The sequence below is a fragment of the Camelus bactrianus genome, chromosome 21 (genome assembly GCF_048773025.1).
Source record: "Camelus bactrianus isolate YW-2024 breed Bactrian camel chromosome 21, ASM4877302v1, whole genome shotgun sequence".
NCBI lineage: Eukaryota > Metazoa > Chordata > Mammalia > Artiodactyla > Camelidae > Camelus > Camelus bactrianus.
In genome coordinates this window covers 11,163,183-11,177,123 of record NC_133559.1, presented here as the reverse complement: position 1 = coordinate 11,177,123, position 13,941 = coordinate 11,163,183, and the positions used below count along the sequence as shown (strand labels likewise).

Here is a 13,941-nt window from a genome sequence, read left to right as displayed (position 1 = left end):
TGGCAGGCATCCTGACTAAAATCACCTCTTCTTCTCCCGGCTGGGCCTCCCCGCCTGTAGGCACAATTGTAACTCTCTTCTTCTTGCTAGAGGGATCCATCAGTTCCCAGACAACATGCGTTTTGACCACATCCGCAGCGTTGTCCCTCAAGGCCAGCACCCCACCTGTTCCAGGCCCCAGCCCACTCGGCCTCCCTCTGCTCACAACCCACCCAGCAGTACATTTACACGACGTCTTCCAGCACGTCACTGCCCCCAGTGTGGCTGGCAGACCAGCAGCAATGACATCACCAGGGAGCTGGTCAGAAATGCAGAGTCTCGAGATGTCCTGGACCTACGGAGTTAGGACTTGCATTCTGACAAAACCTCCAGGTGGTTCACATGTTTGAGAAGCGTTGTGCGAGGGGACTGGTTCCCAAACTTGTCTGCACATTGGAATCTCTAGGAAAGTTTAAAAAAATACAGATGCCTAGGTCCCACCCTAAGCATTTCTGATATAATGGATCTGGGGTGAGACCAAGACATCAGATTTGTAAAGCTTCCCTGGTGATTCTTATGTTCCATGCAAGATAGGATTCTAACTGCAGCAGAAACTTACTATTAAGTTATCTCTTAAGACTAAAAATCATAAGCTCAAGGAAGCAGAAATCAGTTCAATTAAACCAAGAGCCTCCTCTGCCCCAGGTTTTCTACTGTTGCTCCAGTTTCTGATGGGTGGGGGTGCTGCTGGGACGGTTAAGGGTTTACCTTGATCCCGGCACTCCGACACTTGCCCACAGCGTCAGGCACTGCAGCTCGGGGAGGGTCGATCATGGATATGAGCCCCACAAAACAAAGATTATCCATGGGAAAATTGAGCTCATTTGTGTTAAACTTAAATCCCTTGGAGTAAGTGTTAGGCAGATTCAAGAAGCAGAACCCTGGAGAGGGACAGAAGAAGGGACCAATATTCATTCCACCATCTATGTCCCTACCCGGACGCCCCACATCTTAGAGTTTTCACCCCACAAGTAGTAACTATTTTGATGCCCCTCCCTCCAAGGCTTCTCCCACAGCCCCTCACCTAGCACGCGTTCCCCCAGACCTCCCAGGTCCAAGTAGGCATTTTGGAAGGCTTCCTTCATCTCATCGTCCATTGGGTACTCCTGCCCCCTCAGAAGGTAAGAAGAGCAAAGCTCCAAGATCCTCTCCGGAGCCCCCTTCATCATCAGTACGTGGGTCTGGGAGTTGTCCTCCCGAAGGTGGATGGACATCTAGAGAGAGGGGAGGAAGCTCCGATGGGACAGGAGGAGAGAGCGAGGGTTGGGGCAATAAAGCAAGGGAAAGGTTTCTGAGGGTAAAATTGACAGGCACGCTGTGTATACCTCCATCTCCTCGGTCCCTAAGCCAACGCAGCCCCCTTTCCCCAGCCCAGTGGGACTGTTGGTGGAGCCCACCCCTCTTCCTTTCCAGGAATCCTCAGTCTGGTAGTATTTGCACGTGCATCTCTGTTACTTCTCAGCCAGGCTGGAAGCTGAGGGCAGGCCAGGCCCTCTCACCCGCCCTGCTTCCTCTCTGCCTGGGAGTCTGGAGAGCAGTAGAGGGGCTGGTGGAGAGAGTGGACAGGAGAGAAAGCGTAGAGCCAAACACCTGTGCTCTAGGGCCGGCAGGAGTGCTTCAGTAGCTTTATGACCTCAGGTCTGTCCACGTAACCTCCCAAATCCTTAGTTCCTTCGATAAAAGGTAAAAGGTTCTGTGTTGCCCACTTCATTGGGTTTTTATAAAAGGGAGAGAGTATTTGTAAAGGGGAGGGGGGAAAAAAAGAATGCATTGCAAACCGAGAAGCACGATGCAAAAATAGGTTAGCCATTCTAGTCCCCTTGCTGACTTGTCTCCTAGAAGAGAGAGAAGTCACCAGAGAGGGGCTGAACAGTACGGGCTGGGGGTCAGCATCCGTGTGGCTCCGCGGGGAGGGGAGGGCAGGGCGTAGGTAGTCATGAAGGGAACAGGATGAGACAACTTGAGGACCAAGAAATAAGATCAATTTTGGTTTCCATTCTCCTGTGATCTCTGGTCTGGGAAAAGGAACTACCTATGGGGTTCCTCTTATGACTGTCAGGGAGTTCCTGCTACGCTGCCTGTCAGTCACAGAATCAGCATTGAGAGGAAGTGAGCCTGCGGCGCCCGGAGGCCCGACTGCACTGGCCCAAGAAACCAACTGGGAAACCTGGGTGTGAAATGTGGTAAAAACTGCTCCTTTGGAAACCTTCCCCAAACTGTTATATTCCTAATGCACTTAAGCAGTGGAAAACCTTAACTCATTTAAGCAGAAAGCTGGAAAAAGTTTCAAAAGCTTAATTTTCTGAGTGCTTTTAAAACATATTTGTTGACTATTTATTGGAGATTATTGGAGATGACCACAAGACCTGCTTAAGCCGAAAACTTGGTCACAGGAAAATCACATCTTGATACAAATTACAGATAACAAAGATGGGAGAAATCTGGAAATATCAGAACAGAGATATTTCTTGCAAATGGCCTGGTGGGCTAACATGTCCCTTGCAGATCGGACCCCCTGTGGCCCCAGGAGCAAGCGGACTGAGGCAGGTGGTTCATCTGTAAGGAGTGAAAGGAGCAGAAGGGTTTTCTTGGCTCCACCCCAGGCAAGCCCCGCCAAGAGCCGGGTGGCTTGCAGGCTGGCCCGGCACACTTGGTGTAGAGGAGGACTTTGCTGTTTGCTGTTTGAACTTGATATTCAATAGCTCAGAACAGGCTCTAAGGTAGTCATTTGGGGGAAAGTTGCTATTTTGTTGGACATCCCAACAGATGTTGTGGCTATGTTTTGCTTTTATTTTGAATCTTGTGGAGGGAGAAGTACCTAATTCTTTCCAGTTGAAGGCTTTCATCGGGCCCTGCCAAGCACAGAATTCCTGTCTGGTTAGTGAGGCCACTAAACGTCAGAAAAAAAGTGGAAATCAGTTTGCAGTTTGGGCCGAGGGGACCTATCTTATTACAGTGACAAAAAGCCAGTTGAGACAAAAAACTGATGGATCTGTTTCTTTAGCTTTTTCTTGTTCAGTATTCAGTGTGAAAACATAGGTAATTTGGTTTAAAAAAATCTACATAGCTTTTGTTATCTTATTATTGTTGTTGTTTTTAGTTACAAAAAATGTTTTCTTGTGGTGAAAACTTTTAAGATCTATTCTGTCTCTCTTTTTTTTTTAAGTTTGTTTGGGGGGAGGTAATTAGGTCTATTTATTTATTTATTACTAGTTTTTTTTTTTTTTAATGGAGGTACTGGGGATTGAACTGAGGACCTTGTGGATGCTAACTAACCACATTACCGCTGCACTATACCCTCCCCTCAAGATCTATGCTCTGAAGCAACTAACAAATAAAAAAATATGGACCACTTCACAAATTTGCCTGTCAGTCGGGGGGCCATGCTATTTTTCTCTGTATTGTTCCAGTTTTAATAGATGTGCTGCCAAAATGAGCACTAGGATGTGTTTTTTAAGACACAAAAACAAAACTGACTTTTGGGAGTCTCATTTCTTCCCTGTTGCCCACACCTGAAATGTCAGTAGCACATGGACGTGGAGAATTCCATCCCCCTGGGCAAATCTCCATCGTCCCGTAGAACTCCTCCAGTTGTGGTAACGCCACCAGAACCCTCCCTCCAGGAGCGCGGGATCCTCACGTGGGAGAGAAGTACCGTGTCTCCTGTCCCCTCATGGACTTTATGGTTAGGGCCACCACTTCCCTCCCTCAGCAGTCCTCCTTCCCTTGTCACTTCTCTCTGGATCATGGACGAATTGCCCCTGGGAAACCAACTTCATAGACAGCTGGAGACCCCCACCCCCTACCTGATGGCAGCTGCCACAGTTGGAGGCATGGAGCGAAAAGACATAATTGATGACTAGTGAGATAAGGCGCTTCTGGGACGTGACTTGCCAATTCAACATATTCTGCTGTGGCAAATCTCACAGGAGCCACGGAGAAGCCTCCTAACAGCTGCCCAAGACTGTGACGTGACCTTCCCCAGCCAGCCTTTGCCGCCTGTGGACCTTTCAGAGGGCACATTATGACTGTTCTCTGCACCTGTGGTGTAGCCTGCTTAGGACCCAATGCCTCTTACTCTGTCATCTACACCTGTCTCCCCCCCTAGACCGCCCCCACCAAGCCATTCATCACTTTCCCTTGAAGTGAGCCTTCCTCTTAACTGGGGCTGGTTATCTGCCCTTACCTGTTCTACAGCTCAGACGTTCAATGTCAAGGCAAAGGCAAAGCTCCCGTTTCTCTAAAAGACAAGCCCATCCCCCACCGCTGTTCTCCTACCTTTGTGGGTTCGGTACCTGGTACTTGTTGGTAGAATTAAAGGGGATCTCTGCCACCTTGGGGCTTTTCTTTCTCATCTCCTTCACAGAGCTGTAAGACTGCTCGATGAACTTGAGGAGGGCTGACTCGGAAGCATCCCCTGCTGTTGCCCGCTGCCAGAATGGGGGTTGTATCAGGAGCCCGAGGGCATGGAACCTGAGCTTCCCATGGTGACCAGGAGTGGGGTAGAATGGGGGGGGGCATCACTGAAGGCCAGGAAAGAGACTTTGAGGGGAGAGGGTAGGTTGTACCCTGGACATGGAGGTACCCTTTACTCTCTTAGGCCTGACCTTAGCTATGGGAAGGGTCTCCTGATAAGCCTTAAATTCAGCCCGGTTGCAGAGGCCAGCGATTCGGGCCAGGATCAACCAGGTATCAGAGTCCTTGCCAAATGTATTCCCTAGGGAGAAAGAAGAGAACTGTGAGCAGGGGAGAGGAGCGTTTAAAGCAGGGTGTTTTTCACAGCCTGTTCTGCACCCAAATACTTCACAGAGAAGACATTTCCTTTCCTCCACGCCTCCCAGCTCTCCTCTCACTTTCCAGCTCTCTTCTCGCCTTCTGGACTCACTGCGCCCTCTCAGCTCACTCATCACTTCCCTCAGATCCTCCCACTCCCCGCCCACCAACACCGCCAGTCACCAGTCTGTTCCTCGCTGGTGTCGGCCTCATATATGGTCTTATCGAACCACAAGTGGGCAACGGTCATGCGGTTCTGGGTGAGGGTGCCCGTCTTGTCAGAGCAGATGGTGGAGGTGGAGCCCAGCGTCTCCACCGCCTCCAGGTTCTTCACCAGGCAGTTCTTCCGAGCCATGCTCTTGGCTGTCAGGGTCAGACACACCTGAGGCCGTGAAGAAGGGAGAGGGTGAATGGAGAGAAGAGCTTGGCTGCTCACAGCCCTTTGTGTTTTGGAAATCTGATCATTTTGATTGCTCTTTTAATTGTTGGTACTGACTTCCCTTTTGTTACCACCTAGTCTTTAGAAATCGCATCTGTGGCTACAGCAGAGGAAATTAGGAAAATGATTTTGGTTTGTGTTTTATGGCAGAGTTTCAAAAAAAAAAGAAAAGAGTGCCTTCCTTTACCAGGGTATCCTAGAGACAGATCTCTGGTCCCTCTTGGGATATTCCATTCCTGTCATCTTTTCCTCTTTTCTTTTCAGCAGCCTCTTCTTCATTCAAGTTCAGGCCACACCTTTTTCTCAGATCCAGTCTTCCCATGGACCACACTGATAGCTAACCTTTTATTGTGGTATAAAATGCTGTGTGTGGTGGAGGGTTGTACCAATAGTTTTAAAAAGAAATGGAGAGGGGTGTGGGTACAGGTCAGTGGTAGAGCGCGTGTTTAGCATGCACAAGGTCCTGGGTTCAATCCCCAGTACCATCATCAAAATAAATAAACACATCGAAGTTCTTTTAAAAAAGAATGGAGAGGAGAGAATGAGGAAATTCAGAAGGGCTGTTGCAGCACTGAAAAGGATATGAGAAATCATTTAAACCAGAAGATTTTTGTTGGCCATAAATTCAGTAAAAGTCAGGTGTGTGGCAAGGTTGTTTTAAAAGTGACTGAATGAAGGCTGAGGTTATGTATAGAATTCTATTTGTGGGGTTATTATTTATTTACATAATGAGTCCTGGTGTTTTTTTCTAGTCTGGCCACACCCTGAGTGTCATTCTCATTTCCATTTTAAGAAGGATATCGATAAAGGAGAGCATAACCCAAACAGATGATCAACAAGACAAGGGGTCTGAAGACCATGTCATAGGAAGAAGGGCTAAGGGCAAAGCGATTGTTTGACCTCCCACATTAAAAGTTTGAGGGGACATGATGGCTACTGTTAAAAAAAAAATCTAAAGGGTAGTTTATAGAAGAGAGAGAACTGACATATTTTGTGTATCTTCAGATGGGAAAACTGAGATTAGATTTCGCTCAACACAGTGAAATCTAACTGGAGCAAATCCAACAACGCAATGAGGTGAGGTTAAAAAAAGAGGTGGGCTTCCCGTTGCTAGGCGTCATCATCACCTCCCAGGGATTTTATTCAGGATATTTGGCACTGGTTGAAAGGTTGAATTTATATGGACCTTGAAGTCTTTTCCAATAAGAGTCTATAATTCTAAATTAATCTTCCTCTATAAACTGATGAATAAATTGGAGCCTGGAGTAAAGCGAGTTGGCCAAGTTCACCAGCCAGGACTGGAACTCCCTCTCGCTGATTTATAATCCAATGTTTTCTGAGTTGAAACTCACTTCCTTTCCCACTGAGAAGGAAGGGGAGGCACCAGCAGATCTGAGTGGAGGAAGTCAATGTAATTTGCGAGCTGAGCGGTCTGAATACGTATCGGGAGTACTCGGCACTTGCGAGGTTTAACCGCAAGAGATACTAGTGATTTCATTTCCTTGCGGTGGTTTATCTTCCCTGGGGCCCCCCTGAACCCCGGCTACTCACAGTGACTGTGGCCAGCAGCCCCTCAGGCACATTGGCCACAATGATTCCAGTAAGAAAAATAACAGCCTCCAGCCAGGTGTAGCCCAAGATGAGCGAGAGCCCAAAGAAAATGACACCAAGGAAGATGGCCACTGCTGTGATCAGATGGATGAAGTGTTCAATCTCAACAGCAATGGGGGTCTGGCCCACCGCCAAGCCTGATGTCAGCGAGGCAATGCGGCCCATCACGGTGGAGTCTCCTGTGGCGATCACAATGCCCCGGGCAGTTCCTGTGGATGAAGGGAGAAGTCTCAGTGCGGAAGGTTGTTGGGTTTGGTTCCTACAAAGAGGAAACTGTCAAGGGTCAAAAACAAGGTGGAGACTCAAGGTCTTCTGAGAGGTTATTATGTTCTATTCTCTTTAGTTCGTTTATACAAGTGAAAAATCTCTGACGGGATTTCACAGTTCTCCAGAGATACCCAATTTTATTTCCTAATTGCCTTCACTGTCAAGAAGGTCTTTGTTACACCTAATCTAAATCTCTCCTGTTGCCCGTATGTTTCTTATTTTGTCCTCAGCAGCTGCATAGTTTCTCCATCCCCAAGAACAGTGGCTACCCTCCTGCTAGAATCCTATGTTCCAACATCTCTTCATCCTCTAACCCCATGGTTCTCCATCCGGTGCAGTTTGCCCTCCAGGAGATACTTGGCAATGTCTGGGGGCACTTTTGGTTGTTGCAACTGAGGTGGGGGTGGGGTTTGCTATTGGCATCTAGCAGGCAGAGAGCAGGGGTGCTGCCAAACGTCCTGCAGCTCACAGGACAGCCCTCCTTTGCCCCTGCAACGAGGAATAACCCTGCCCAAATGTCAGTAATGTCCAGGTTGAGAAACCGGGCTCTGACAGGACCCCCCTCCCGGCTGTGCTGGCTGGAGCCAGTCTGACCCCTGCTGGGCAGTACGGGCCATAACAGCTGGGCTTCTGTACTAGCCATCTGCACCACCCCTGAGTTGGAAGGGGAAATTCACGCACACAGGATGCAGGACACTCGCTTACATGGCTTGAAATGAGGGGCCCCAAGAGGTTCTTTGCTCAAAATAATTCTTCCTGCTTTACCATAATGGCTGAAATTCCTACCATTAAAGTTACAGTTAGAATCACCCAGAAAAGCAACATATGGTAGAAATAGCACTTATTTTAGAATCAGAAAGACATGGAGCTGGAAGTTCAACTTTCCAGCGTGCTAGCTGTTCGTTGTGGGGCAAGTTACTTAAACTCTCTGAGAATCAGGTTTCCTCATCTTTTTTTTCTTCCTTTGTAGGTGAAAGCACCTACAAAGCTATGAGGATTAAATGTTTTTAAAGGAGCCTAGAACAGTGTTGGGCCCACTGTAGGCACACTTTCTTTTCTTCACTTAGATGACTTTTGGGTCTCCAGGAGGATGGATATAAAACCACACATGTGCCTTGTAGGGTGGCTCTAATCTGGCAGCTCCCACAAACGTCATTCTGTGGAGCTGCTGGTCCATTTTCAAGGTCACCTTCAGCTGTATGAGTCTGAGAGCAGGGTCCTGCTCCAACAGCAGAGGGGTCAGGTCAGCACTATGTGAAGAGTGGTTCTGTAAAGCTTCACAGTAGGAGGCACTCTGCGGATGGCTTTCGGGGGCATTCACTGAACCTTGTGGAAGGAAGATGCTAAGATAATTGAGAGGTGTGGAGAGGGTTTATTTTGGGGGGAAAGGTGAGAGTATGGTGTCACATATTTATTTTGTATCATGGTTTAATCTAGTTCTTCATTTTTGTTCCTTCTGCTATGGTTTCCTCATTCTTGGAGAGACAGGATTTAATAACTAATCTCAATGTGTCTAGAGATGGGGTAAGTTAATGTCAAGTTTGGGTTAGGTTAAGAAGACCAAATCGCCCATATTCCAGGCCACACTGACTCCTTTCTACACCTTCTATATGATGCCAGAGAAGTAGCTTACTATCCCTCCCTGCTCCCCAGGAAGATGCATGAGAACCCAAGGAGAGATATTTGTACTAGCAGCCTTGTCAAGGTCCACAGTGATGAAAGCAGAGAGGCAAGGGTCTAGGATAAAGGTTAAAGTGATGCTACCTGTTTGCAGGTGGCTCAGCAATTCCTCAGTTTAACAGCCAAGCACTCCTTCAACCTAGCTTCACCCTCTGAGCCACATCTTGGATCCCTCCAGTTTCCTATTAAAGCCTCCTCTATTCTAGCCAGATCCCTGTTTCTCACATGGAATGCCACCTCTTACCTGAAGCATATAATTTGCTGATGAAAAGCCTACTTTGGAAGGACAAATCTGAGCAGATTTCTTCCTAAAACTTAACAATAGGAATCTAATGTTTTCGAGGAAGCTTGCTAACTTGCGTCTTTCCGTTCAATCACGTTTTTAAAAAATTTATTTTAACATACATTTTATTTTCTAGCTGGATCCTTCTTCAGTCTTAATGGTACTCTTCTCCTTTAAGCTGTTTCCAAATTAAGTAATTTTATTACCAGAGAGGTCATGAGCAAGCTTTAGTCCAGAGGAGATTCTGTGGAAAGAGCATGGGCTTTGGAGACAGACCGGCGTCGGAATCCTTGATCTTTCTCTTTTCTGTTGAGTTGTGCTCTTGGGTGTTGCATTTAATTTCTTTGAATCTTAGTCTTTCATGTGTAAAATAGGAATAATATCTGCTGCATAGTGTTATTAAAATCAGTGATATCTTAGCGCTTGGCACACACTAGGCATTCAATGAAAGAATAGCTATTTCCCAGATACCCAAATATTTATTCTTAAGCATGAATAATGGTTTTCACGTGTGTTCCAGAGAGTCTTGCAGGCCTTCTTAAGCAGAAAGGATGAAGGAGAGGTTGACATAATGATACTGAGCTCATTGCTACCGCTTTGGCCAGAGCTCCCTCTCAGTTCAAGGATGGCCTAGATTTTAGGAGCAAAGCCAAAGGTGTGAGTGACTCCTCTAATAACTCGAATTTCTAAAATAGCTACAATTATAGGGCACTTACAGTGTGTTGTACTAAGCATTTTATATGTACTATCTCTTGTAACCCACATAAAAATCTACGGGATAGTGAATTTTAGTATCATCATGGTACAAGTGTGGAAATGATGGCTTTGACCTTTCATCAAAGGTCATACAGTTCATGAGTGATGGAGAATTTAGACTATTTACCACTGGTTACCTTTTCTGCCACCTTTAAAAGATAGAGAGTTCCAGGGATGTTTGTTTCAGTCTTTGCTTTTGAATGTAGGCTATTTATGATGCGATATTCACCTTCCACACAGTTGGTGGAGAAGAAGCAGATATTTTGGGTCTCCAGAGGGTTCTCATTGGTGAAATCAGGGGAGCGGGATTGGGGCTCTGACTCTCCCGTCAAGGATGAGTTGTCCACCTGGGAGGGGAGGAAGGATGGGTCATATAGTGAGCATGGAAAAAAGATTTATAATGTTGACACACCTTTACCTGCCACCAACATCATATGATCATGCTGACAGAAACATAAACTTACACACCAGCACCTTATTATCTCTAACCTCAAATCTGCACTTGTAGCTTCTCAAGGTTCTGCACGATAAGATCATACTTTCTTCGACTGAGCCCGGGTTACCACAGTACCTGAAGACAGTGCTCGGTGTTCCTTCCATAGCGTTTCCCAACCCCTCACCTTACATCCTTGTGAAGAGATAAGCCGGATGTCAGCGGGGATGCGGTCTCCACCCTTCACTTCTACCAGATCTCCCACCACCACATCTTGTACATGGATCTGCATCTTCTCTCCGCCTCGAATTACCAGCGCTTGCTGTGGAAAGATAATTTAGGGTCATTTCCAAAGCTTTTTACTTCCCCCTTCCAGTTCTTGGTCTCCTTCCCTCTCACCCCACTTTCTTACACTGTCACTCAACACATCATTCTTGAAGGTCTCTTTGGTAGGTTGTGAATTCTTATCATTGTTGTCGGCAGGGCCCTTTGATGCTCCTCTCACTAAAAGATGGGGTCTATCTCTCCATTCCTACACTTAGGCTGGGCTACATGGCTGACTTTGGCCCATAAGACATTAGCAAATGTCATGCAAGCAGAGGCTTAAAAAGTGCTTGCACACCGGGGCTGGGCCTCTGCCACCATATTGAACGGGCCCAAGCTAGCCTCCTGGAGGAAGAGAGGTCGTAAGGAGAAAGGCACCAGCTGTCCACAACATCTCCACTGAGGGCCCAGACGTGTGAATGAGGTCATTTAAGACCATTCAGCACAAGCTAAGGTCAGCCCAGATCAGAACAGCTCAGCCACAGAATTGTGAGAAATGCTTTGTTTGTTGCTCTGAGCTTCTGAGTTTGGGAGCGGCTTGCTAGGCAGCAAAAACTGATAGTCTCCAAACTCCTACATCATTCTACCAAAACATTTTCCCCTGAAGTCTTACCCACGGAAGGCATTAAGTCATGTTGACGCCAAAGGGAGAGAATGGGCCTGGGCTACAGCGCTCGAGCATAGCTGTGTCTTTGGGAAAGTGGGAGCCTGTCCTTTTCCAAGTTTCCAGCCCTGTGGCTAGGAACCTCCTTCTACTGTCGTATTATTTCCGGGTTACTTATAAAAGTTTTACTTGAAAATAATCTAAATTTTCAGAAAAGTTGCAAGAATAAAAACTGTACCAAGAACACCTATGTAACCTAGATTCATCTGTTAACATTGCACCCCATCTGCTTGTCATTTGTTCTCTGTCTCCGCGTATACGTATTTGTGAATATTTTCCTGCTGCACTATTTGAGAGCAAGTTACATACATCATGATCTTTCATCACACATACTTCAGCGTGCATTTCCCAAGAATTAGGTTACGGAAAAACCCTAATGCAGTCATCAAATTCAGAAAATCTCACATTGACACAATACTTTAATCTGCTGCCTGTATTCCGGTTTTGTTAATTGACCCAATACATCCTTCACAGCATTATTTTCTGCTCCAGCACAGGATCTTGTCTAGGGTCAGATGTTACATTTAGCTGTTATGTCTCTTTCGCCTGCTTTAATCTGGGACACTTCCACAGCTGTTCTTTATCTTTAAGGTCATAGACATTTGAAGAATCCAGTCTCCCTAACCTCCTTTGTCTCCATCCCCCCTTTTTTGGAATAGAACCCCAATAGATCTGGGGTTTCGGATTCTGCTCATTAGAGTCAGATTATGCATTCCAGACCAGATTACTTCATAGGTGATGCTGTGACTTCTCAGGGTACAACCCAAGTGAACGTCACCCTCCTTCACTCACCATAGGATACAATTCTCCAGCGGAGGACAGAAAAATTGTGGATTTGGCCACATTCTATACATCCTCTCAGTAGATCCTTCCACACCAATCCTACCTGAGGTACCAGGTTCTTAAAAGACTCCATGATCTTGGAACTCTTGGCCTCCTGGTAATAAGAGAAGCAGCCAGTGATCACGACCACGACAGCCAGTACAATGCCCAGGTACAGCTGCGGATAGAGAACCACAGGGCTCATCAGTAGGGCCTTTTCTTTCTCTTCATCCTTAGAAAATCAGCTTGCAAGGGTAATAGCCATTTCTCCAGATGGAAGAAACTATGGGACTCGGGACTCAGTGGGAGTGCACAGGGACTGAAAAGAGTCTGGTTCACTCAGCTTCCTGGTGAAGGACCCTGAGCTACAACGAGGGGCCAGCAAAATCTCGGGTGTGAGAAGGCTTATGTCTTCCTCTCCAGGAAGGCTATTCAGGAGGTGGTGGGTGGCTAGTGAGGGAGGTGGCGAGAAAGAGATTAAAATTCTGGGAAAGAGGATGGACAGCAAAGTGCTTCGAGGACCAGCTGGGAAGATAACCAAAGGAGAGCAAGTTTCTTGTAGGGGAAAACTATGCATCTTAGGGAGCTGAATCAGGAGCTTTCTAGATAAAAAGATAGAGAAGCCAGGAGGGACCAAAGCTCCCTTAGAAAGCCCTGGGGGTGTTAGGGATTTGGGCCCAAGGACTTCAGGAGTGCTGGGCTGCCGGGCAGAACAGTATCAGGGGCTGAGCAGAGCCGGGGCTGGGCAGCAGTCGTTGGACAGACTCACGTTGTCTTTGGTAGGCTCCTCATGGAAATACAACTGGATGCTGTAGGCCACGAAGCAGAGAATGGAGCCGATCCACAGTAAGATGGAGAAGCCGCCAAACAGTTGTTTACAGAATTTGACCCATTCTGGAGTGGTGGGGGGCGGGGTAAGTATATTGGGTCCATCTCGAGCCAGGATTTCCTGTGCCTTTTCGGGGCTGTGGCCCTGTGTGGAGAAGAAATAGGGATGAATGGAAAACCAGGAAAAGAGAAGCAGCTGTAGCAAAGGGAACCTGGCTTCAAAACCCAGGTCTGCCATTTATAGCCCCTGGGTAAGCCTAGGGATCGCTGAAGCTCTCTGAAGGTCAGCCTGGACGGTCCCGCTAAGTAAGTGGGATTCCAAAATTTGCATCATAGAAGGAAATCATTCAGCCTGCTTACATAGGAAGAATTTTTAGCTTATGGATTGATTCACAAATCTTTTGAACACCTGTTTTGGGCCTGGTACTGTGGTAGGTACCAAAATGAGTGAGGATGGTCCCTACCCGTACACAGCTCTTAACTCTAGTGAGGAGACACATATAAACAATTTATAATACAGCGCGCAAGGCCGACGTAATGATGACGTGCAAGACGTAGTGTTGATGAAGTGTGGACATTCACACTTTTGCTCTTTAACTTAGAAACAGGAGATAAAGGGGTGGAGGGTATAGTTCAAGTGGTAGAGCGCATGCTAAGCACACACGACGTCCTGGGTTCAATCCCCAGCACCTCCTCTAAATATAAATAAATAAGTAAACGTAATTACCTCCCCCTCAAAAAATAAAAAAGGAAAAAAAAAACCCACCTAAATACATTAATATATACATTCTCATGCTAATCTTGTGCAGGAGCTTAAGGGCTTTTTCCTCTAAGTGAAAATGATGTAGAACCTGCCAGAGGGTCATAAAGCAGTCTCTCCTTAATCCCCACTAGCCACTCCCCAACCAACCCCAGAAAAGCATGCAGTCTTTTTTTCCTTACTTATTTAGTTTTTCAGTGGAGGTACTGGGGATTGAACCCAGAACCTTGTGAATGCTATGCGTGTTCTCTACCACTTGAGC

At 46.8% G+C, this 13,941-nt stretch overlaps 1 protein-coding gene and 1 non-coding gene across 2 annotated transcripts in view; both read right to left on the bottom strand.

Moving 5' to 3' along the window:
- The window catches only part of LOC105069516 (sodium/potassium-transporting ATPase subunit alpha-4), a 32,286-nt gene that overhangs the window by 12,763 nt on the left and 5,582 nt on the right, over nucleotides 1-13,941 (bottom strand). The window contains exons 3-12 of the mRNA XM_010955635.3: nucleotides 12,861-13,064; nucleotides 12,156-12,269; nucleotides 10,469-10,603; nucleotides 10,078-10,195; nucleotides 6,803-7,071; nucleotides 4,996-5,194; nucleotides 4,647-4,756; nucleotides 4,335-4,469; nucleotides 1,064-1,253; nucleotides 748-920 (exon numbers count right to left, since the gene is read on the bottom strand). Of these exons, the coding sequence (XP_010953937.3) occupies nucleotides 748-920; nucleotides 1,064-1,253; nucleotides 4,335-4,469; nucleotides 4,647-4,756; nucleotides 4,996-5,194; nucleotides 6,803-7,071; nucleotides 10,078-10,195; nucleotides 10,469-10,603; nucleotides 12,156-12,269; nucleotides 12,861-13,064 (1,647 nt within the window). The remainder of the gene's footprint in view (nucleotides 1-747; nucleotides 921-1,063; nucleotides 1,254-4,334; nucleotides 4,470-4,646; nucleotides 4,757-4,995; nucleotides 5,195-6,802; nucleotides 7,072-10,077; nucleotides 10,196-10,468; nucleotides 10,604-12,155; nucleotides 12,270-12,860; nucleotides 13,065-13,941) is intronic.
- On the bottom strand, nucleotides 3,378-3,479 carry LOC123617062 (U6 spliceosomal RNA). The gene has a single exon (XR_006725143.1). It is a non-coding gene; the product is annotated as a U6 spliceosomal RNA (small nuclear RNA).